The sequence below is a fragment of the Watersipora subatra genome, chromosome 7 (assembly GCF_963576615.1).
Source record: "Watersipora subatra chromosome 7, tzWatSuba1.1, whole genome shotgun sequence".
Lineage (NCBI taxonomy): Eukaryota > Metazoa > Bryozoa > Gymnolaemata > Cheilostomatida > Watersiporidae > Watersipora > Watersipora subatra.
This window is the reverse complement of record NC_088714.1, coordinates 48,990,169-49,015,206: the sequence shown is the minus strand read 5'-3', so window position 1 is coordinate 49,015,206 and position 25,038 is coordinate 48,990,169. Positions and strand designations below refer to the sequence as shown.

The 25,038-nt window shown below is 38.6% G+C and overlaps 2 protein-coding genes across 3 annotated transcripts in view; one reads left to right on the top strand and one right to left on the bottom strand.

Moving 5' to 3' along the window:
• Window positions 1–20,033, top strand: part of LOC137400855 (TOG array regulator of axonemal microtubules protein 1-like) — a 45,540-nt gene extending 25,507 nt beyond the window's left edge. Inside the window, exons 11-25 of the mRNA XM_068087197.1 lie at window positions 397–548; window positions 4,910–5,095; window positions 5,567–5,668; window positions 7,745–7,944; window positions 8,684–8,839; window positions 10,263–10,410; window positions 11,133–11,310; window positions 12,197–12,389; window positions 13,107–13,255; window positions 13,745–13,903; window positions 15,182–15,424; window positions 15,930–16,089; window positions 16,355–16,586; window positions 16,895–16,981; window positions 18,914–20,033. Of these exons, the coding sequence (XP_067943298.1) occupies window positions 397–548; window positions 4,910–5,095; window positions 5,567–5,668; window positions 7,745–7,944; window positions 8,684–8,839; window positions 10,263–10,410; window positions 11,133–11,310; window positions 12,197–12,389; window positions 13,107–13,255; window positions 13,745–13,903; window positions 15,182–15,424; window positions 15,930–16,089; window positions 16,355–16,586; window positions 16,895–16,981; window positions 18,914–19,179 (2,611 nt within the window). The 3' untranslated portion in view covers window positions 19,180–20,033. The remainder of the gene's footprint in view (window positions 1–396; window positions 549–4,909; window positions 5,096–5,566; window positions 5,669–7,744; window positions 7,945–8,683; window positions 8,840–10,262; window positions 10,411–11,132; window positions 11,311–12,196; window positions 12,390–13,106; window positions 13,256–13,744; window positions 13,904–15,181; window positions 15,425–15,929; window positions 16,090–16,354; window positions 16,587–16,894; window positions 16,982–18,913) is intronic.
• A 146-nt stretch (window positions 20,034–20,179) lies between these two features.
• LOC137401099 (ATP-dependent RNA helicase DDX24-like) overlaps window positions 20,180–25,038 on the bottom strand; it is a 29,882-nt gene continuing 25,023 nt past the window's right edge. For both annotated transcript variants that reach the window (XM_068087456.1, XM_068087457.1), the window contains exons 15-18: window positions 24,329–24,446; window positions 23,682–23,862; window positions 21,941–22,125; window positions 20,180–20,435 (exon numbers count right to left, since the gene is read on the bottom strand). In XM_068087456.1, coding sequence (XP_067943557.1) covers window positions 20,392–20,435; window positions 21,941–22,125; window positions 23,682–23,862; window positions 24,329–24,446 — 528 coding nt within the window. In that variant the 3' untranslated portion in view covers window positions 20,180–20,391. The remainder of the gene's footprint in view (window positions 20,436–21,940; window positions 22,126–23,681; window positions 23,863–24,328; window positions 24,447–25,038) is intronic.

Here is a 25,038-nt window from a genome sequence, read left to right as displayed (position 1 = left end):
GTGAAGCTTTTGACAGGAGATGACAATTAATATACTGAGGTGTTTGGCATTTGCTAGATTATAATAAAACGCTGTATTTGCTTTACGCCAGCCACTAAATACTTGCAACGCTGCCTAAACCGTCGGAGTCAGCAGATATTCGATACTACTAGCCAATGAAATTAGCATTCTTAAAGTTTCTTTTCTTTCGAAGTATTTAGCTAGCTAACATTGAAACAGTATATATACGCATTGCAAACAGACTGATTGTATTTACCATATAGTGTATAGAAGCAGACGCACGTACACATGTGTACATAGGTACTAGAGGAGTCCGGTATCTAAGGAATGGTGTTGCGGGGCTGTAGCCTTGTCATAGCGTATACAGACATCGTAATGGCACCAACATTTTTATAGCTCGTCATCAGAGAGTAAAGCGGATAACCCATTCGAAGCTCGTCCCAAGCTAGCTCGATACAGCTCTCAGTCAAAATCCAAGTCATCCACAGAGTCGGGGGAGAAGATACCCGGCGTACAAGCAGTTTCTCAGTCTAAACTCAACGAAGGCAGTAAGTTGGTAGTATGATTAATGTCTTTGCTTGTTTTTATACATCAACTATGTTTATACATTGATTTAGAGCGTTTCTGTTTATGCTATCAGAAGTTGCTGAGAACACAGGCCATAAAGATCAACATCGTCTAAACTGGTTTTTCCTTTATTCGCTCTATTGGCTTCGGGAAGGTTTAATTTTAATAACATTTATTTGGAAATTATCGTTCCAGTTTCTACACAGGCCAAGCGTATGAATTTCATTTGTTCCTAGATTCGCTTCATATATCAAAACTGCTGCATGTGGGAGTAAATACTCTAATAAGAATAGATGTATTTCGTTATGAAACCCAAAAGCCTTATGATAAATAATTCAGGCAGTGACTCATGAAAATGAATTAATTATATTATAGTATGATAAAAACTTTACGTAAAAACTAAATTACGTACAAGAAAATAAGTAATTCGATTGAAAAGAAGTAATAATCGTAAGTCTAGGTTTAGTCTTGCTGGTGTTTTCCTCGCTTATCTCTGCTTCATAAACATTTCGCTCATTCTCCTAGTGTTCATCTACTTGGAAGATTAGCATAAGGTCTGTGGATTAGCATAAGGTCTGTGGATTGCTGATAAACTATTGCGATGAATACACCAGTAAAGTCAAACCTAGACTTGGAATGGCAGTATATTTATATATAAAAGTCAAGAGAGCTCAGGGATCAGTGATATTTGCTGTGACCCTTTCTAATTTGTAGCCATGAAAAGAATTGTCATAATGGTGATTTTAGGCGCTTTCACTACATAGAAAAGAGTGAAAGTGAAGTTAATGATAATAGAAGTGATCTCTGAAATGTCAGCAGTGCATAAGTAATCTGAACATACCAGAAGCATTTAGCTACCTCGTCAAACAGTCTTGTCATTTGTGTTTTAAATATCCATGCAAATGAAATAAACCTATGTAATTGTAATCGACAGGTTTTAGCCTTGTTTGTGTTAAAAGAGATGCGCTCAATTCTCTTGCCAATATTCATGTCGTGTTTGCTGTTCTATGTATTTCAATTGTTAGCTGGCCAGTTTTCCTCTCCGGCTTGCCTTTCCTTACATAGAACTATCGAGTCTTTTCACACAATGTTGACACAGGCAGGGGAGGTGAATGCCGGTGTCTAGTGCAAATATGAGCCCGTTGCTAAAACTGCTGTCTCTATAAAGTGATTGTGTGAGAATCCGTATCACTGACGGGTGGTTTGTTTGCACTTCACGCGCTGCCTGTGGGCTGCTTAATTATTCAAGCCTGTCTCAGTGTAACGTACACTCCTCTCGTCTGGCACTTTCTTAGTAACTATCGGTGTAACTAAAGGCGTGGTCACACGAACACCGAACCGACGTAGGATCGGTTCGGAGGCTGGTTCGGTTCGTGGCACATGTCACACGGCCACCGAAGTAACTTCGCTTTCTAGATACCATACGAGAGACAGGACACGGTTTCATTAGTAGTGTTTATGTATTTGTGTTAAATATTTCTATTGTAAACAAAAAAACTTTGAGGAACAATTATAAATTATAATTACACAGCAGATTTATCAGAAGATCGTTCAGCTGCTCAAAATAAATCACTCGATACAAAGATTTTGCCAACCCTTCCCATCAACATAATTATATTTTTTTATTAACATATGAATGTTTTTCTATGCTGAGTACATAACAAACAGAAACAGTCTTTATCATAGTACTGTGGTTTTACGTAAATAAATCAGTCAACGATACTTCATCAGGATGAATATGACACATTACTTATACTCTACACGAAAGAAAATCACAATTCTCTTAAATTTATGCAAAAACTTAAGTGCAACATCTTACATTTATGCAACACAATCATAAGTCTGGGTAAACTTTGTCGTAAATTGCTTCATGTGGTTTATTTAAAGAAATAAAAGTATCGTCCCATTTCTTTCTTAACATTACTCACGCGAACATAAGTAGAAATGTGACGCGTGCTCGTTAGAATTCTAGAATTTTAACCAGCCAATAAGAGCAAAGGTTCGGCACGAAATTTCGAGCAGGACCAAAAAGGTTCGTTTTGGTCAGAAATGTCCTCGGCCGAACTTTTTAGAGCTGAAAACGACGTTGTTTTGCGTCATTTAGTTCGGTTCGTCGCTCGTGTGACCACCCCTTTACACTCCTCTCGTCTGGCACTCTCCTAGTAACTCTCAGTGTAACTTACACTCCTCTCATCTGGCACTCTTCAAGTAACTATCGGTGTAACTTACACTCCTTTCATTTTGGTGTAACTTACACTCCTCTCATCTTGTGTAACTTACACTCTTCTTGTCTGGTACTCCTTCACTAAAACCTGGCTCCAACTCTGCCTATGCGCATGTTACTGATGTAGAAACAGATGTTTAGTGTTAAAGGAAAGTTCTCTAGGATGTAATGAATGACGGTAAATGACATGGATAAACACAAGATGACAGAAATAGAGAAAGTAGTTAACGCCTTGAAGCTGACTGGGACCAAAATAATTTGGGGAAATGTTTTTCCACCTCAGATTCGTATAGTTTCGCTTTTGTTTTTTTGGCGCTTTTGGTTTATGTAAGGTTACGAAATTTTAGTCGATTTGTGCGTAATATGTTTTCAGTCTAGTTTCAAAGTTTTATGTCGAATGGGCTATTAGTTCTTCAGATATTGCTGAAATACCGAGGGCACCATAAACAACCGAGAAATAAAGATGGTTTCTGACAGAATATTAGTTTTTAATGACACTGATTAAAATTTTTGATAACGAAGAATCAAAAATAGAAAAGCTGGCAAGCTTCTCCTCAGCAACAAGAGCTTTGTACTCAAACCAATTGTTTTTCTATTCATAACAATTATACGCTTCAATATAATATTCAATTCAAAAGGAATTGGGCTATTATCAATGCTCTCGCAGTCAATGGAAAGTTGTTAAAGCGTTTTAGGATCATAGCATTTACTTGTGTATACAATACTAGCTGTACCACCGGCGTTGCCCGGGTAATAAAAAAGTCTGGACAGAAAATTGATTTGTATTTAACATATAACAACATTTACCATTCTAACTTTCAAACTACATACCATGAGAGAAGTGTTTTGTGTAGTTGAAATAAATTAAGAGAAAAATGAAAACAACTGTAAAGGTTTTAAAATTTTGTCAAACAACTGTAACTTTCAAGCTGTTAGCCTGGCACATTGCCAATGGAAAATTGCATTAAGCGGCTAGGCTTCTAATGACTGTACTCCAGTACTCCGTGACACTTATTCTAATAATAGCTATAGCCGTAATGCAGACAGCATACGACATATGGACGACATACTTTGAGAAATATATATATATAGAATATAGATAAGGCTTCAAAGTTAGGGCAGCAGTCTACTTAGATCAAGAGTCATCTTCTTGTGCAACAAGTTACACGCATGCTTGTTTGACACGCTTTCGCACGAGCACTGCAGCAGGTCAATGACCGTAGTAATGGCATAATTATGTAGCTGACCTGTACTCAGTTTATCAAACCAATATGCTATGACTATCGCATTATTACTGCATTGTTTCTGTTGTCTGACGTCTTTGAAGAATTTAATTTAAAATAGTCACATAGTTTCTTTGCAACCTTTTATTACTCCTATACTTGTAGGTGCATTACCTGAATGGTTCAGGTAAAAATTTTTAAGGGATTTAAATCCATAGTGTAGGGCTCTCTTATAAATATTATATTTTTGTTCCCATCGCTCGAATGTCAGTGAAGTCTGATACTAATTGTAGTTTTGTTTTTGTCGTTATCAAACTAATTAAGCTTCTTTGGGCAATTCGCACACGCTTGAGAATTGATTTTATTTTGGCCAAGTTGGGCCAATTTAGTTGATAAAAAATTATTCAAGAAGATTTCAAGTCCGGCCATGTTTATGCTCTCATTGTGTTGCTAGGGTCACTTCACCGGTTCATCAGAATATTTTATAGTTTCTACATCTTTTTCACCTGTTTCAAATATTCCGATTGCTCTGATCCATTTCTTAGTAAAACTGGGTCATGAAATTGCTTCATTTGGTGCAGGCTTTTAAAATATTTTCAATTAATTTACCAATAACAAAACTAATATTTTTATACAAACGCACAACAGTTGAATTATTTTATACCCAATGATTTCTACTATGACATGCTGGCATTGAGTCAGACGGACAACTTTCTAGTTAGTTCCTAACTAGCATGCGGATACTCCAAGATCCCTGCTTTTGGCTTGTTTGAATTCGTAGCAGAGATATGTAGACTTTAAGCTGGTTATACCAAAATAGCCGTTCATGCTATCAGCTGGAATGGTATAGAGTTGGTCGGTCATTCCGCTACAGCCCCCTCCCCCTCTTTTGTAGGGCCAACCAAGTCAGAGAGTCTAATCTTAAAGATACGGCAGTCGACAAGTAAGAATCTTGTCAGTTCACAAGGGGCTGATGAGGAGATGGTAGCCGTAGTAGGTCGGGGTTACAGCGACGATACACTGACAACCCCTCCCAAAGCGCCATCTAAGATTAAAAGGCGACCACCGAAGCCCACTACCGGTAATTTATTGAGTCTTATGTATTCTTCTCTAGCTGGTAATCCTACAACCATACCTTTAGTCCCCTCCTCGGGCATCTCTTCAAGAAATTTTTGGCAATGCGTTTGTTTGCACTTGACTATGTCTCTTTTCAGGGACACCCCTGTTTTCCAAAACCTCGCCTTTTTGCACTTTGTACTTCATCTTTCAGTTATATTGGAATCTTTTATGTTCCCTTCACGCTGTTCCAGTTTTTAGAAATTGACTCACAAATATTGCATGCGAATGGATACAATGCTTGCACTTCCGTAGAGGAAAGACAACTCCCAATCGAATCACAAAGGGAATGATAAACTAACATCATGAAATTAAGGCACTCTTGATTACCTAGTGCTGGAACAGTGCTGAAGCCAAGCTTGCTGAGCTAAGCATTCCCTCGCACTGCTTTAGTGTTGCCATAGCGTGTGTGATTTTATTTTCATGTTAGGCACAGCTGGCAGCTCTCTTTCACCCCTTGGCTTAGCGGCGTCATCCGCCCCTGGAATGATTCCTATTAACGATGATGATGCTGACTTGGTGACAATCATCGGTAAAGGTATGTCTCGCTTCCATTTTTCACTTTTCCGCTGGTTGGCTTGGCTTAGTCGTGGCTAGAATGGCTGATGCTACCCATTTTTCACTCAAGCGCTGTAATAAAACATTGGTACGTGGGCTCAACTTATGTAGCCACTCAGGCATCGGCATGCTGCAAGAGGCAGCATGCCGATGCCTGAGTGGCTACATAAGTTGAGCCCACGTACCAATGTTTTATTACAGCGCTTTATGCCAACTCGTTGCTTTTCCAGTTTATCATTTGGAATTGCCTGATAGAGTTGAACGCTTCTTTAACAGCGCACTCAAAGATCAAATCATAATCATCTCTACATTTTTTTTCCATGTAAAACATCAAAAAAATTTTGTCACAACATACAAAGAAGTTTCTAGCATGTAATGTCTCAACGTACAAAGAAGTTTCTAACATGAAATGTTTCAACATACAAAGAAGTTTCCAGCATGTCTCAAATTTTCAAAGGAGTAGCTGACAGTAAAGCAGCTGCTAGAAACTAAAAATTTAATAAAAAATGATAAAAATATATAAACTTATTAAATGTTGACTTTCTGTAGTGTAAGTTGAAACGAGTGTGTGTTTATGTCGCTCTCTATCTTTGACCCTTCCTTGTGCTAAACCCACCCTTCAGTTCATGTGTCTCTGATGTACAGTAAGAATGTCAACCTTTGATTGCTGATTATTATTATCTCAGTTAAATAATTTTATATATAGTTCGTTTTTTTGTGTAGCATTTATATTAAGTATTGGTTTTACATTTACATAGTTACCTGAAGTAAGGAGAGGGGGGCGCATTGGTACAAAATCGGAATTTTTTGACATTAAACGAATAATTTTGAAGCAACTTTAGTAATTTACTGTATTACAAAGTCGGCATATGTTGCACACCTTCACACAAAACCTCAGAGTGGCAAAGTATTTTTACCAAAATTATAAGCATCTTTGCAATGCTACTTGTTCGTCCCAATGTACCCCGACCCTGGGGTACATTGGGACATGGCGCAAGGCTGGTTGAGACTATATAAAGACAAGGCAAATATAATGCCTAACCATATATTTTTTTCTGATTTAGACATGGTTTCCATAGGAAGTTGCTCTGTTAGCCTTACTATACACTAGCCCTAGGAATCAAGTGTACTATATTTATTTGCTGCCTCTATACCACATTCACATATGCTGGCTAACAGGCAACAATGCTGACCAAGAAAGGTGGAAAACTGTGAAGTAGTTTATACTAACCCACTTTTTACGTGCCCATTATTAAAATATTCCTTTCATGGTGCTGCTTTACTTGAAACATACAGTCTGTTGATCTTCTGAATGGAAAGAAAACTGGTGTGGTGAAATCATGTCACTCATGTAGCTTTTGATCCAGTAATGTTTGTTTCCCAGGTCTAGTTTTTGGTTCAAGAGCCTTGTAGGCTAATAGCTTAGTTCTTTATTCGTTCAAACTGTTGTAAAATTTAGGTTAACCCCCCCCCGTGTGTTACAAGCAAAAACAATGTGGCTATTATATTATAAACACTGTGATGTAGCGAACAGTGTGGTGCAAAGTAATGGGAGATGACTGCAACACCTCAACTGGGTAATTTCTGTGTAGAAGGTTTATATATATGATAGATACATATATGTAGGTATCACAGTAGGCTGGGCATTGTGAGACCAACACTAGCTTTATATGTAGGTATCACAGTAGGCTGGGCATTGTGAGACCAACACTAGCTTTATCACCGCTAGTCACATCGCATCGATATTGGAAAAGAGACTTTCAATATTGTTAGGCAAGTTCCTCGTGTCATGAGCTCTCACACTTGCCGGATTAGACAGTTTATGAGTGTTTTTATGATGGCGCTGAGATGGCGTCCCATTGCCTACCTCAGGGTTGTCTCCCTTGGCAGTTCAACACTGGAGCAGTTGTGGTTGGTTGCCCGTTTTAATACCACCAATGATCCTTGTCTGTCTTGGTCCACAGACCTATTGATTATATAATTCAGTGCCTAATTGTTGAAGCACAGCTGTTCCCGTACTCTGCTCATCCTTCCTCTACTGTTTGTTTCTCAACAGGGATGTTTGATGGAGATTCAGGAAAAGGGAAAAGCGAACGTTCCAACTCGATCAGCCTCAGATCTGAAAGGTCAAACTCTTTGAGCAAATCATCGACGGGTTACTCGACGCTGCGTGATCAGAATAGTCAAGAGGCCGATTTGGAGTCTGATGAGGTACCCAATATTATTTGCCTAATATATCTGATGTATAGGAAGGATGTTTAGTTTCCATGGTGGGTGTATTTCTGTTGAGTAAGTTAATTATAGGAAATGTGTTGGCTGATCTGTCTGAACTTGTGCCGGTGGATGTGGTGTCTCTCTTGCATCTGTGTGATCACATGCTTCATAGAGAGGTTGTATATGTTATAACGTAGTCATTGATATCATAGGATTAATCCATGTTTGTATTAGCAGTTTAGCCAGAATAGAGTGTAGTAGTTGAGATTTAAACTAGTTGATTTCCATCGATTTATACCATTTTGCTCTATTCTGCTCTACTGGTAGCATGTAGTGATTTCTTAGCGTTTAACTTCATTGTTCACAATCATGATGCAAACAATGCGCAATACGAAATGAATAGAAATTGTGTTGGGTTCATATCATGTTACGTATTTTTATAGTATTTTTCAGCAATTTTATTTTAATTGTGCTATTCAAGGTTAGTTGATGTGGTGTCATTGGTATGGTCCCTTGCCATTCCATCAATTATCCTAAATCACTCACCCTCCATCACTCACCTTCTAGCTTTGCTTCATTCATTGCAAGCACCTGTCGGCGCTTGACATTTGCCAATGTCACAAATATCTTTGATTATAAGGCATTTATCCGAGTTGTTTGGTCAAACGAGTCACCGTTATCATGTCATCGGAAACTGCATATCATTAATCTAGTGCGATATTCAGAAACCTTCTGGCTGGCACCAAGTGTACGTTAAATTGGTGATTTGTCTTGTTAACAGGATATGGAAGGGCTGCAGATGTCGAGGGGTTTGAGAGAAGTGGCAGCTAAAAAGAAACGTGAGCGACAGGAAGAGTCAGAGGCGAGGCGTCGCGCTCAGCGTGAAAGGGATGATGCGCTTCGGGCAGCAGAAGAGGATCAGAGGCGATTGGAGCAGGTGAGGTTGTCAGTTAAGAAATTACATAACGTTGTGTTTGTGGGATGCTGAGAGAGCACTTACCATTTGTGGTCTACGATTTTCAGGTGCAGACGTTCTGGCACAGGACTTTTTGGCGCTAGACTTTTTAGCAGTGCTATTTTCAAATAATAACTAATACAATAATAATATGTTGATGAAAACAAAAAAATGCAAGAAAAATATCATTTTGATAATGAAACTAAAATAAGAATATACATGAGAAAAAATGAACTGAAAGTTTATTTGAAGAATGGCGTATTTTATTCATTCCGTTCAGTTTTTCACTTGACGTTTTATTGTACATTTAATGTGAGCTTCAATTGATGCAGCTGATGATCTGTCGCCATGCCGGTTTATTTTGTTAATCACTTTTGCATCTTTAATCACTATTTCAATTGTTACATGAATGTTTACATTCACATCGCCAAATTTGATTGAAGAATCTCATGAACTATATCTGTAAAATACATGTACGTAAATGTAGCCCTAATGTACAGTTTTTTCGCTTTGCTTAAAATTCACTGAGCTGTAATAACTCACAACAAAACATGGATAAATTCGGAACTCGTAACCCGCATCCGAATGTCTGCGTTAAAACGTCCCAAGCCAGAAATCGTTACGTCAAAGATTTGTGCCAGAGCATTCGCGCCTAAAAGTTCCATTCCATACCATTTGTCATCTCATGTGCGCTATCTCTGTATCTGTTTATGCACGGTTCAACAATCAAATTCACAAACTAAAGTTTCCACGTTTCACACTTGATTGGTGCAAGCATATGGGCTGCTAAACTGGGTAGTGCCGTGAGCTTTTCACCTATGGCATCTTGAGGTTACTCCCTGATCAGGAATATCAGGTCAGATGCAACGAATTACCTGTCTTAAGTAGCCTGTCAGTCAGGAACGAAGCGCAAGCTATGTATGATTCCCTCATGACCTACAGCATCATGGACTTTTGTTTCTTATATGCTATGGATAACTTGTGACAGCTAGTGTTACTGTTTGTTGGCAGAAATTTGAAAGAGTTTAAACTGTGTCAGTAGGAAACACTGACTCATCTTTCTCACCTTCGTCTCCCCTTTTTTCATCATTCTCGTTTTTAGATAACCCTCTTACCTATCACTGTCTTCCTGCAGATTTGTAGTGAAGTGGAGGATAGTAATGAAGTTAATTTTTATTTTCTGGCTGGTACCTTTGTCATCTCTAAATCACATCAGACAGGTTAACTCCACAAATGCTGGAGTTGTGAAACTTCATTTGCGGAAAGTTGAGTGCGCAATAGCATTTTACATATGATCTATTTTGCATACAATTGCATTGAATATTCAACTCGAAGCTAATTTTCACCGCTTTTATGATCTGAAAATTTAACTTGTATTTCGCTAGCAATGAAATTTTATTTTCAGGAAGAGGCAGCGGAGAGACGGCTAAAACAGCAGCAGGAAGCTGCTGATAAGAGACGAAGGCAGCAGGAAGCTGCTGAAAAGAGACGAAAGGAAGTTGAGCTGAGTCGGAAAGAGGTGCTCAGTAATGAGGAGTCAGGGCTACAGATAGGTGTGTAGATGAACCCTACAGTTAAGCCTGGTTTCTATATGACAGCACAATGATCGTGCGCCGCCCAGTGATCGTGCGCAATGCATTGCTTGGGCTGCGATGCAGTGTTTCCATAGCGCGTGTAGGCGCCATGCTTGCATTGGACAGGGTGGATAATTTCCTTACTTTTTCGTACAGTAGACCGATTTCTTCGGAAAACAGCCCTCCGTTGCGACCTTGCGCTGTCATATAAAAACCAGGCTTACTCTTTCGTATGGGAGACTCATTTCTTCGAAAAACAGCCCTCTGTTTGAATTGTGGGATAGATTGAAAAGATCGATCGGTGTATTGTGGTATACATCATCGCCCACACTTGTCGCAACGATCCATTCTGTTCGATCCTGCACGCACGTCACGCGATTGTCGTGCATTTACGTTTCCACATCACAGCCGGCCTACACACGACGTCGTGCGCCTTGTTGCGCACTTTGCGCTGTCATATGGAAGATAGGCTTTTGTTGTAGTAGTAGCTAGTACATACCTCGTTGGCTACATCGTATTGATCAAAGATCACTAGCTAGCTGCCACTTTTCTCTCACATCCGCTTGTTAACAAGGTATTGCATACATTGTCACAGTTAACATGTTTATTGGAGTTGTCTCATTCTTATGGTTTTGTTCTCGGAACAATTTATTTGTATTTAGTGTTACTATTATACTTATTTATTGCCTTGACAATTTTAGCTGGCAGCTCGCCGATGAAGACACATTCATCACTAAGTCACATGCAGGCAAGCAATTTGTCTAGTTTGGCTAACTCCCCCACCCCTTCTTCTGTTTCAACCACTGAAGAACCTAGGCCATTCAGCAAACCAGCTGTTGCTCTCAAGGATGCCATGCGACTGATTGAGAATGATGACTGGTAAGACACCTGATAAGCCAAAAGATCATCGAAAGATCTGGCATAGATTTACATTGCTGTCTGTATGAATTTAGACACGGTTTGGAAGTACATACATTAGTTTGGGAATATTCCAATTGTGTGAGCTATATATGAGACAAATTGGATTAGTATGGCGACAGTACCATCCTTAAGCATGAATTTTCACAAAAGTTTAGTAGATTTTATCATAGTATCAGTATTTTTCTATAATTTGCGATTATTTTTTATGTTTTAAGTGGTCTGACTGCCAGGATGTTTATAGATTAAAATCGACAAAACGTGATCGCAGTTAAAACGCTCAGATGTAAAATACGTGTGAAATAACGCCACTAGTTGTTACCGTTGCTATAGTTGACATCGGCTATTGTATTCAAGTTGCAACGTGACGCATTTTTATTCTGCTGATCTCTTTGCAGTTATAATCGCACTTTCCCTTGGTTTGAGCGTTTTGACGGCGATCAAGTTTTTGTCAATTTTACTCTTGGAACATCCTGACAGTCAGATAACCTCAAACATCAAAAACAATTGGAAACGATAGAAAAATACCGACACCCTCTGATAAAAAGCTACTAAAACGTTGTTCAAGCTCATCTTTAAACTGTTTAACACTTTAGACGATAGGATCAGTAAATTTAACTTGAAAATATACATTTTTATTTTCCCATGTTGTATTTTCACTAAATGAAATTTCATACCTTAGTAATGTTTTATCCCTGCCAAGGCTAGGTCTGTTGTACATTTGCAGATGATATTCTAAAGTATAAAATTGGTCATGGACAATAGTAGCAAAATTTAACTTCTCCAGTTACTAGCTGGTGACTTGGCATGTATCATCGACTGTTGCATCCTTCTTTCTAATGTGTAGGTCGGTTAAGATGGATGCTATTAACAAGCTGCGAAGGTTAGCTATGTTCCACGCAGATGTCATTCTCCCATCCGCCCATTCGATAACCTTGGCCTTAATAGCTGAAGTTAAAAACCTGAGAAGTCAAGTCGCTAAGCTGGCAGTTATAGGTCTGGGAGATCTTTTTATAAATCTGAAGAAGGCCTTAGATCCTGTGAGTATGCTTTTGTTTATGTTGTATTTATTAACTGACTTTTATCCTGGGATCTCACTTGTCACACCGTGTAAAATACAGCATAATTGCTAGCAGAGTACCTGTAGTCTGCTATGAGTTTGTCTACAGCTCAGTGACTATAGTCCGATATACAGTTGAACTCGTATTCTTATTGAATACGAGCACATAATATCGACACAATAGAATCGACACATAATATGTGTCTTATTAAATAAGACACATATTATGTGTCTTCTCTTTTCAACTCTGTCAAGGTTGTCGCTCGGGTAGTGATCGCATAGTACAAACCTTTCTGATGTGACTCCATAGATTAGGGGTAGTTGAGCTAACGCATGGTATTTGATGAGCTTCTAGCAATTCTGCAAGCGTTTAAATATTCTCTGATGCAACAGGCATATGCTTCGGTATTGTCTGCTAAATCGGTGTAGATGGGCGCATGCATTAGTATTTTAGGTGAACATTTGTCTACTAAGTTGATGTACATAAGACATATACTTTGGTATTATAGCTTGTCTTTGAAGTTGTCTTATCCAACATTTGTAATTGGGAGTTAGTCACAAGAAAAAATGACCTAGAAATGATTTTATCAGTCTGTTTTTGTGTTAACTAATAATAATATAAGTTTAAAATGCATATTCGAACATTTACATTTTCTCCTATTTGGTTTGGTATCCTGCACCTTCTGACCACCCTTAGGATCTTGATGGCTGTGCCAAAACCCTTCTGCCGAAAAATGGAGAAGCCAATGACTTTATCCGTGCAGAGCTGGACAGGACTCTAGATGCAATGGTAAACAACACAACTTCACAGCGCTGTCTCATCGCCTTCATTGTTGGTGGAGCTTCGTAAGTCCTTGTGTCTAATGTTTCCTCACCATGCAATGTGCACGGATGTTTGGGTAATAGTATTTCTATTGTCCCCCAAAGTTATCCATACTTTGGATATATCAATGACGTGTGTTCATCGAATGCTTTTTCAGCATTCAATTAGGACTTGTTTCCTTTCAGTCAGCATCAAGAAGAGCTGACAACTTTTTGTACTGCTTTAACCTATTTCACTTTTCGCTTTGTGTGTATAAGTATAACTTCATTGCCAGTAGCAATCATCAAAAAATAATGTTTTCCATTCATTACATGTCAAAAGAAAAATCATGAATTCTTGAGTGAGTTGAATTTACATGAAGGTGAACTCTTTCCCAGTCATATATATTTTTATAAATTGGAAACAAGTCATTTTTCCTATGGCTCTATTAATTGGCCATCTGAAGTAACTTTTGTTTCGAAGTCTCTGAGCGATGTGTAAAGATGATGCATTATATCATTCTGCGTTGCTAGGCACAAGAATCCCATCGTTCGCAAGCTGGCTATCAAGCATATAACAACTCTGTGCGAGAGACTTGGTCCTGGAAAGTTGTTGAGTGGTATAAAGGATCTCACAGAAAAGGTAGTACCGGTAGTGGCAAGCATGTGCTCGGACTCTTCACCGGAGACAAGGTTAGCATGAGAGTGTGGTAGGACAGATTAGATAGATGATCAGTCTGGTAGATCAGACTCTAGAATTTGAACAGTATACAGACGGTTCCCAACCTACGAACGCGTTACGTTCCGAACAATTGTTCGTAAGGTGAATTTGTTCGTAAGTTGCTTCAGTGCTATATTTTGTATTACAATTTATGTTTAAGGCCTATATAAGTATATTGAAAGTTTATATAAGTATGTTTAAGGCTTGTATAATTAACCTGTATTAGTTGGTACTGAAAAAAATATTTAATAAAATGGAAATAATACTTTGGTGGACGCCGGGCCATGACACTGCATTTCTTATTTATTGTATGTCTTGTCCTTTCTATTAAATTGTTGTTTTAATCGTTATGCTATCACTTATCGTTGTTGTCTTATTTTTTGTATGTGTTGTCCGTTTATTATATCATTGTTTCACTCGTTATGCTATTGTTATATCTGATATACCGTCATAACACTATCACTTATCGTCACTTAGATTGTTGTCATACCAACGCGCTAGCGGTCCTATTCATTCATCTTGTTAGCCGGTGTTCTTACCGTTTGCCGTTAGCCGGAACGGTTGATATTTGTATATAAATGAGTGCGCTCATTTGAGCGTTGAACGTTTGAGCTTTGAGCAGAGCAGATAGCCGTATGCTCCTCGGCTGGTGAAATTTCCTTCGCTAATTAAAAGCTGAATGAAACTACAGGCACTCTCTTATCTTTATTTATTAGTAGAGATCTTGCCAAGTAAAGGCCGGCAAATCTCTTTACAATACGTATGTAAAGTTCAAACAAAGTTCAAACAAATAATTCGAAAGTTAATCGAGTTACGAACAACGTAGATGCCTTCGTATGTACCGTTGTTCGTAACTCGAATGTTCGTAAGTAGGGAACCGTCTGTAATAGTTTTTCTCATATTCTGGCTCATGCGTGACTTAAATGAGATTCATCTTTCTTGGTTTTTTTGCATCATGGTACATTACAATTGGACTTTATGTGATGGTATTTCCAAATGCTGCTGACCAACCAGGAGTGTCTTTTAGTTTGTGTGATACAAATTTGAATAATTACATGGTTTTCCCATTTCGTGGGAAGTTAAAAATCAGATATATCTTGTATGCTTTGTTTTGAATAATATTTATGTAAACATGGTTACTGTTTAGACATTGCTGCTCTTACATCTCCTTTAATTCCTGAAAGACATAAAAATCGGTCTTCAGGTCTCTAGCAGGCTTCGTTGACCATGCGTTTTTGCTGTTAATCAAGGTGGTACGCAAGGAAGATCCTTCTGATGCTGCTTAAACATGAGGACTTCGAGTTGGTCTTCAAAAAGAATCTGTCTGATAAGGACTATCGTGATGTGAAACAGATAGCCGAGACTCTAAAAGAGAAAGGTCTTGGCGAAATGCCAAGCAACACGCCCAGCGCCTCAGGTACTCGTAGAAGCGGTACCTTCAACAGGGGTTCTAGGAACAACAGTGCCGAGTCCTCAAATTCTATTAGTAACAGGTAGGGCTTGCTTAGGTTATCTCTTCTTTCTAGCCAATGCTGACATGAAATCTATAATTGAACCTTTACTTGTTCGCTGTCTGGCTGTTGCCTCCAGGGAAGAGGCTACTTTCACATTTCTGTTCAACAAATATTCACCGACATTTGTGTATGACTACCTTGATAGCCTTAGTTTTTCAAGAGGACCTTGTATAATTACAGAAACAGTCACTCTTTGCTGCTATCGCACACATACAGTATAGAGAATACTAATTTTTGTTTATTGAAAGGTTATCCTGATTTGCATGTCCAGGTGTAATCATATTTCAAAGACTTATGGACCTATCGGTTTTATACTCTATTTTAACTTCGATTAATTGCAATCAGACGTATCAATAGAAACAGAATCAAGGTGCATTTATAGTAACGACAGCCATCTTGTAAACCAATCACGTTTTTCTACGCAACTGATTTTTCAAAGACCTCGTTCACATCTCATCTGATCTTGGTTCATACTGATCTCTAGCATGAAGCGAAGGCCGGTTGGCCCTCAAGCGGCAGAGGATGCAGCTCCCCTGTTGGAAGCGATGAGCTCTGCCAATTGGAATGCAAGACACGAAAGTATTGATGAACTGATGGGCATGCTCGTGTCCAAGCCTAAGCTCATTGGAGCTTTCTCTGTGAAGGTAGGGGGTTAGTGCCCTATTTCTTGTTCACAAATGAAACTAAGTCTTGGTGCGAGTTATCAAGTCACATTTTCTCAGGAATTGCGATCGAAGATAAAGCTCCTCCGGTGTGCATTCAACCCTTGTGCAAAACAAGTTGCTAAACTTCTGTGATTTTTAAATTGGTACCATCAGCATTTGGTTTCAAACATGCGTCAAATCATCAGCTGTTTTGTACATGAAAATCCGATGATCTTCAAAAGAAAGTGATGATTGCTTGTTGCAGATTTTCGACAAATACGCTTTACTTCTGAAGGACTCCAATTCAAAGGTGGCCATGCACGCGCTCGATGCCCTCGTAGACAACAACTTTGCCAATCTCCAATTGATCAAGCTGCATGTCACTCAGTCCTCCATCAACCTCATGGTGCAAAACACGGCAGCTGGTCTTGCATCCAAGAACAAGGCTCTCCAGACAAAGGCTTCCGAGCTTCTTGATGCCTTCATCAATACTATTGGTGACTAACCCAAATTACTTTATTATTATCATTCTATTCTATTATTCTATGCCTAAATGTGACTCAAGTACGGCACCATCTTTCACATTACTGTTGTACATCTTTGAAATTACTAAGTTGTATGTTGTATAAGCTTGTATTGTTTGCATGTTTGGTGAGTTCGCGGACTCTGCGTCTGCCAACATGTACATAAAATATGCTGTATTGTTTGCCAAAGGTCTGCTCATTTTGCAAGCATCGTCGAACAAATTCTACCAAATTAACCTGGAGATGCATGTTTATATAGACTTCGAGGTAATCTGTTGTAGATCATACAATGCTGTACCAGATATTCATTCAAGTAGCAGTGAATGCTACCCCTAAGACCAAACCAGATATCATTGACAGAATAGGATGTAAGTGGAGCACATTCATTAATAGTACTCATCAATATACATACAGTCAATATATATATATATATATATACAGTCAAACATGGATAACTCGCCCACGGATAGCTCGAACACATGGTTAACTCGAATGGTTTCTTTGGTCCGTTCCCACGTAATGATAAATTGCTATAGATAACTCGAGCTCAACACTGTTAACTCGAACTCAACACTGTTAACTCGAGCTGTTTTTTCCCCAATGGCTACCGAAACGGTTGTTATCGCTTTAGAAAATCACTTTATTCCAAGCCATAGAGGTAAACCTAAACTTTTCGTAATTCATAAGCATCGTTATTACCACCATCGGCAAAATATTTTTGTCAACGACTTTTCTAAAGGTTTGGTGAAATTTGATTTATACCAAACATCCGCTTAGCGATCGCCCTTCGGAAGCAAGGTAAAGTGAGGTAATCTTTGCATAAACTTCAAGAAAAATCGGCAAAATTGATCGTGGGTAAAACCAATCATGGGTAAAACCAATGAGCGTTTTACCAATGATATACAGCCCCATGGGGGCTGTATATCATTGGTAAAACGCTCAAAAGAAAAAGATGTCTTTTTTTAGCATTTCAACAACGATCAAGTTTTGCCAATGTCAATCTAAAAAACGTCCTGGCAATAACATCACCTCAAACAACAAACCAAGCTCAAGTGATAGAAAAATCTCTATACTTTTTGATAAAAACGTTTTAAACTTTACATTAGAAGCATTTAATTTGAAACAAGCCATTTGTGCTTTTGATTTATATTATAGTTTGTATATGTACTGCATGTATCTACTAATAAATAAGTAAATACATGGACTTGTGACAGTGCTCTGATAACTTGAACGCTCTGATAATTCGAACACTTTCACTCGGTCCCGTGAAGTTCGAGTTATCCATGTTTGACTGTATATGGAAAAATGTCCTTGGTAGATTTGTAGCATCATGTCACTGGCTGCTACCTGCTACATAAATGCATCCTTGTATGTTATGGTGTTGTGATACGACCAGGTACAACATGGCTGACAGTCACTAGCCAGATGGCCTCATTTGTTAGATTTCCTTTCCTCAAAAATTGAAAAAACAGCTTGAAGGCAGCAGTTAACATGTTGCATAATGTAGGAATATTTGTTTAATAGCGCAGTCATGCCTCGACATACGAGCTTAATGCGTTCTAGCACTGAGCTCGTAAGTCAATTTACTTGCGTCTCAAGGCACTATTTCCTATATAAAATAGATAAGTACAAATTAATCCGTTACCATACTATGAAAAACCACCTAAACAGGATATTAGTGGAAAAACATGTTTTTAGTTGTGACCCTATGTAATAGTATCTGTTTTCAGTTAAGAATTGTTTACCTTGGGTTTTCTATAACTTTTAGCCAACCCTTTAACGTTTTTCTGACTGCTTCGAGAAGAAAGACCGAGCGATGCTGTTCACAGCCACCTCTCGCATACTTGGCCATACATGTATAGTGTAGTGGCCATCAAGAACCGGCTCCTATGCTCGTATCTTAAAGATTACTCATATCTCAAGGAATAAACTTGCTAGAAAGTTAGCTCGTATCTCATAAATTACTCGTATATCAAGGAATAAACTTGTTAAAAAGTTAGCTCGTATCTCGAGTTTCCCGCGTCTTGGCAATCGTATGTAGAGGTATGACTGTATTTACACCAGTTTATCAGTATTGTTCGTCTTAATAATTCATTTTGGGCGTTATGATTAACTTATCTCTAAAACGCTTTGTTTAGTATTTCAAAACTGTGTTAAAACTTGACACATCTTCAAACTGAGTTGAAATGTAGACGTCATTTTTCATTGCTTTGATTTTATGGCATCATGGAAACACAACTCTCAAAAGTTTACACTGATGCAAATCTTGCAGCTTATAGTGAGCATGGTTTCCTTTTTAGACTTGTCAAAGAAAGTGTATAAGATTACGCCCAAGTCAGTAGTACTGCATGCTCTGCCTCTCGCTTGGAATCTGGTCAAATCTTTAGCAACAACTGGAGCAACCAGCGTTCTCCGAGACGCCGTGACAGACTTTATTGTTGACCTCCACAAACTCTTCGGTGACACTTTGTTTGACTATGCAGCTAGCAGCCCAGGGTCACGACCGGAGTTTGTTCAAAAAGTTCGTGAATTGAGTGCTGTTGACAGGGGAGGAAAAGGAAGTTAGAATCCTTGGAGCATTTGCAATAAGGCGATCAAAGGCTGCTTTAGCGTTGAGGCAGCAACAATATTTTGCTCAGCCAATCCATCCAAATCAACGAGGCTCTACCGTTCTTTTGCTGAAATCTGACTAGGTTTCACCCAAAAACCAGGTGGTGCTTTACGATGCAATGAAATTACTGGCTGTCGGACCAGACGTACCCTCCCACACATGGAAACTTGCAAGGGTTCATTGCTTAGTGCTAAATCTCATGTCACATGTTTGTACATTTTACAGATGATGCAATTTATTTTTGATGGGTGAAAATTTTCCGTGTTGTTAGTTTTATTATTATAGTGAGGGAGATGCGAATGGTCAGTCATCATTTATTGTATGACAACCATGGCTGTCATTTATTAGCCAATCATACTCTCAGATTTTTTAATGATCCGTCCACTTATGGGTTCTCCTGAGTAACCAAAGTTACTAGCGTATTGACAAAGATATTTCGTACCTCTTTTCCGCTCACTTTACACTCTCCAAGAATATTGCTCCAATTTATTTTATGTATTTTAATGTTAGATGTCCAAAGCTATCGGGAAGGCAAGTATTTTTTTAACTTTTAAATTTCTGTTCAGTGGCTACATTGCGTGACAGCAATATTTTCATAATCACGGCTGCATGCAGTCCATCTATTTTTACTTCCTGTTGGAAGGCGATTGACTCATATTTGGTACATACTATTTGCTGCTGTCCTACAATCTCCCTATATGTGCAGATGAGTGACAATTGCTTGTTATCTGTAGCTCATTTTCAAGACTCATCCGAGACTTATTTTTAAAAAATATATTTTGCAAATTTACTTTACAAAACAGTTTATTATTCCATAGATAAGTTTACACTAGTTCTTTACTCAACTGTTTGCGAGAGAAATCATCTCAGTATAAGACAGATAAAAACTGATTGACTTGCGTACCAGCAGCCACATCTGCCCACATAATCACTTCAAGTAAATTTGTTATCAAAATCGAATCCAAATTATATTTGGTAAACAAAGTTATCTATATTCTCAAAAAGATTTTACTAGAAGGTTAGAACATGTGCAAAGGAAGTAATGCTGTGATATATACAGATTGGCTGCAGGTAAAACCCATTGCGTCTCATGTTGCCGAGAATGACACATTAACGGTCTCCATCTAGCGTACGACACTCGCCAAGATGATTGCATTTTCTACCTGCTCATGGTCGTCGTTTCCGAGAAACAAGAGTTATAGCTTGAGTGTCTAAAAAAAATCAATTAACTAAAACTACAGATAATCTGTACAGAATTAATCGCTAACTTTAAATAATCAAAGATTAATCGTTTACTCTTTTAAAAACATCATTTTCTTTATAATAGGTCATCATTTCAGAAAAGCCATGTACTGCCATCTGTCACAGCTAATCTGACCATGAATTATTGCCCTTGCCAATACGCTGGCCAGCCTAGGCACATAAAGGATCATCACAAGATTGTTTCACTAGCAACAAGCCGGCGATAACCAGGATTATCTTCAATCAGATATTCCGCAGGTGGTTGTTTAAGAAGCTCTTTCTTAGGAACCAGATGGAGTTTCAAAACTAAATTTTGAAACCAAATGTTTTAGTGACTAGGCAGAAGGCACAGAGCAGATGAATGTGAAGTTTAAACAGAATCAGCCAAAAGTGTGAAACCTCCTAGGGTTTACTAGTTTAAAAGTGGGATTTATTACCTAATGTAGATTATTTTTAATCACTACAACCCAATCTAAATCTAAAAACCATCTACATTGTAATGTGTGATCCTTCAGAATAGACCCTGAGCTGTTGTGTACCGTAAGTCCTCATGCTCAAGCCGTGTGGCTTGTGCTCAAAAACAGATGACTCACGAAAAAAAAATCCTCCAACAAGCCGCGTATGCCCACAGACCGCGGCTAATGACTGAGGTTTAGTCGTCCTTGACCGCCTTCGGGAGCGAGAGTGTTAAGACGGGTTTCGCTATACCCGTCCTCTTGAATAAGAAACCAGGCTACTTCAGTACACGTGAAAAGAATTTTCTTTTACTTCCAAGTTCGAATTAAAATTCCTAAACCCTTGCATCAATAACTTATTTGCCATGTCTCAGCTAGATTTTTATTGCACTGTTAGAGGGCTTCACATTTATGGAAAGATGCCGGTCAAGAATGAAAAGGTGTTAATTACCTACGACTGTGGCGAGCTAAACATGAGCGATAAATTCTTCTTTATTCTAAAGTATTCCATAAACTTGACCTTGAAAATAAACGAGTAGGTCACCAAAACCCCGTACATAAAAGTGTATCATGACTGCGATTCTATGGTTATAGCGCAGAACTGAGCAGAGACAGCATTTATCGAGAAGCCGCCCTGAGCCTCACGTAAGTTTTAAAAACTTGGCTTTAGCTGTGGCCTATGACCTTGAACCAGAAACCGCGCCCAACGACAGGCCGCGCGGCTTGAGCATAAGGACTTACGGTATGTATATATTACCCCGTGAATGACTTATGAAATACAATATGAGCATAACATGATCAATGATTCATAGATATTTGTTGATTTTAATAGCATAATCAGTCCTGCAAACTGATAGCTTAAATTAATTATTTATATTTTTTATAATTCCTTTATTTCAGAGCGCATCTGAAAATATCTCCTATCTTGTAAGGTGCTGCAATCTTATTGGTAAATCAAATGTTCCATAAGCTCTGAACTAACCGTCTCCAATAATCAATAATCGGTATTATAATCTCACCCTTTTTGCCGGCAATAGTCTTTGGCAGATCTAGTTTACCGCTGACAGTTGGATATTTCCCCCTGTAAGATGTTGTTTGGCCGCTTCCTTTGGTCAGCATGCCTGCGAGTTCAGATTTCATTGCTTCTAGTTTTCTCTGATCTTTCTGCTTTTTCCTACGCTGCTCTTCCTTTTCCATATCAGACCTGCGAAACAACAAATGCGCTCCATTGCCATCACCGCTCAAAGGGATACTGTCACAAGTGAAAAATTTATTAGTATGTATTAGTGTTGGGCCGGTATCTAATTTAGTGCCGGATCGGATATCCTTGCACATTTTTATCGGTTTTTCCAGTATCGGTATCCTCGGTATTTACCATCTTCGGTATCCTTTGCCAACTAAGAAAGTTCGGTATTGTCGGTACTATTGTTCGGTATGTGGTTATCAGTGTGTCTTTAAATTGTGTAAACTTTAAATCATAACTGTCTCGAACCATTTTTATCGTTGTGCAAAAAGTAGCCTGTGCAAAAAAACATTCTTTCACATAGAAACATGTAGAAATAGCCACACATTCATTATCAATGTAACGTAATATAATAGTAGATACAGTAAGCGTGAAAATTTTCGTTGAATTTGTTCGCCAATGCATGCTGAGATTGGCATGTTCGTCATGAAGGTTTTAAAAATCTCTAAGGATATCCGTATAACCATATACCGATAGGCTTTTACAGATAAATACCGATCATATCAAACCGGCCGCGGATACCTAGCTGACACCGAAAATGATTGGTTTCCTCGGATACCAAGAATCCCTCGGTATCGGTAAGAGCGGATAACCCAATACCGGCCCAACACTAGTATGTATGTGCGCTACAGCATGTCTTTAGGAAGTCTCGGTTAAAGCTAGCATTCATGCTATATTGGCTTGAGTCACTTCATGGTCATTTTAGCTTTTGGCTCTTTGACCCATTTACGATGGACCAACACTTGAAAATTGACTTGCACTTTGTTCTAACCACACCAACCACAAGTCTATGGCAAATAAAATTGTCAACCAATTTGAATTCTGGATAATTCTATATTTAAGTGTAAAACTAGCATATATAATACTTGTAGACTTCTAAATATCATTCTGAGGGTTGTTATATATTGTATGGCAATGGCGCGTACCGTACTTTTCGGACTATAAACCGCACCCTTACATAAGCCGCATCTGCTTTATTTTCCAAAAAACCATAATAAAACAATACATAGGCAGCACCTTTGTATAGGCCGCAGAAGCCATGACGGTGCTTTTGAACGTGGCAGCAACTATCCAGTTTAAAATGGAACAGTGCCTAACGGCACAGTTTCGTATTAATCGAAGCTTTTTAACCTAGTGCCTAACGGAATATTACCGTTAGGCATTGTTTCGTATTTTCTTTCACCGCTAAAGGCGCACTAACCAGAGATTCCGGTTAATGCGCCCTAGCGGTGAAAGAAAAAGCCACAGAATAGCCGCACCCTTATATAAGCCGCATGGCTCAGATCATCAGAAAAAAGTAGAGACTAATAGTCCGAAAAGTACGGTACTTCAACTTTTATGGAACCAGTTTTAAACTCATCCATTTCAAATCTAGTTTAGTGCAACTAACTCCAGGTTAGTAAACACTCCATACCGATGGTGATATTTCTGCAACCAACTTTGATTGACAACGCTGCGTTAAATGAAGTTTTGACCGAAGTCATATCTATCCGTCAATTTGGAAAGCATAAAATTACCCGGAATCCTCATCAGAATACCCGAGGTCTGCCTCCTTTGCCATCTTGACAAACCAGTCATCCTCACGCTTGACCTTGTCACTACGGTGCTGCGTGCTGTCTATCCGCTGAGCCAGACTAATTATTGGTCTAAAAATCCTCAGGTCAGTCTGGTCTACAGGGAACTGTGAGACTGAGTCATCTACAAACATCCCAAGTAATTAATGTTAGAACTAAGTTTGCTTTGCGCATTGGCTAGAATGCCCAACTCAATACATGCAGCTCGCTGACATCTAGGCAGCATTTGTTCAATTTCTTGTGTATATAAACAACAGTATGCAAGAAGGTGAGGATGGTGTAGAGCACAGTGTCGAGTGCAAAAGATTTCCTAACGTCTGCACAGCTAAAAAACAGACCTACAACAGTGAAATTTTAAATACATGCACTACAAACAAAATGCATATCTTATAGCAGTGGGGTACACCAACAACAATGCTACACAAGCAAATTGATAAAGAATAGCACATAACGCAACAGTCAAACGCAAGCAACCGTTGTGGAATATAAAAACTAGTTCCGAAAGACATGCTCTAGACAACACGAATGAAACCCTACAGCTGAGGTTTCATTGAACATAGGCAACAAGATGCTACTAAAGCCTGTATCACCTTTTTCCAGTGACTTGAGTATCTTTTTATAGCTTGTCACATCCTTTTCATCAACAAACATAACGCTGAGGCCATCCTTTAGTGCCCGCGCTGTCCGGCCGCTTCTATGCACATAGCTCTACAACACAAGCACCTGCTACCCTGTGTCTTCACTTGGTGCACTTTGGTTCGCCTCTGAACCAGCTTTGTGTTATCACTTAGTCACCTCAAGAATTTACTAATTGGATTGCTGAGCAAAACCAATGATGAATATTCCTTTAAATATTAAGAATTGTGTACATTATTTGCAAAGAGCAGAGCAAAAGAGACCTCAGGGCAACAAATATTAAAAGTGAATAATGGGCATGGCTAAGATTGGCAGGATATAACTCGTTCACAGAATTGACCAGCTGCAAACAGGAGCTTGTTAAGTTTTGTTTAGTACAAGCTATCATGTTGAAAAATATTCTTGTTTTTCGTTTGAGTTGTCCAACAGTTCAAAATATTTACAATAAATACTTCAATTAAATAAAGTTAGCAACAAAACAACTATATTAAAACTATAAAAAAACTTAAAAAAGACAACTAAACTACTTAAGAAATAACTCATCAAAAATTTTTCACCAATGCCTTTACATTAAAACAGGGAAATGTAGGTGTACCTTACAGGTAATAGACACATAGACCTTATACTAGGTGAACTTTACATTAACCGAACTTATATGTTATGA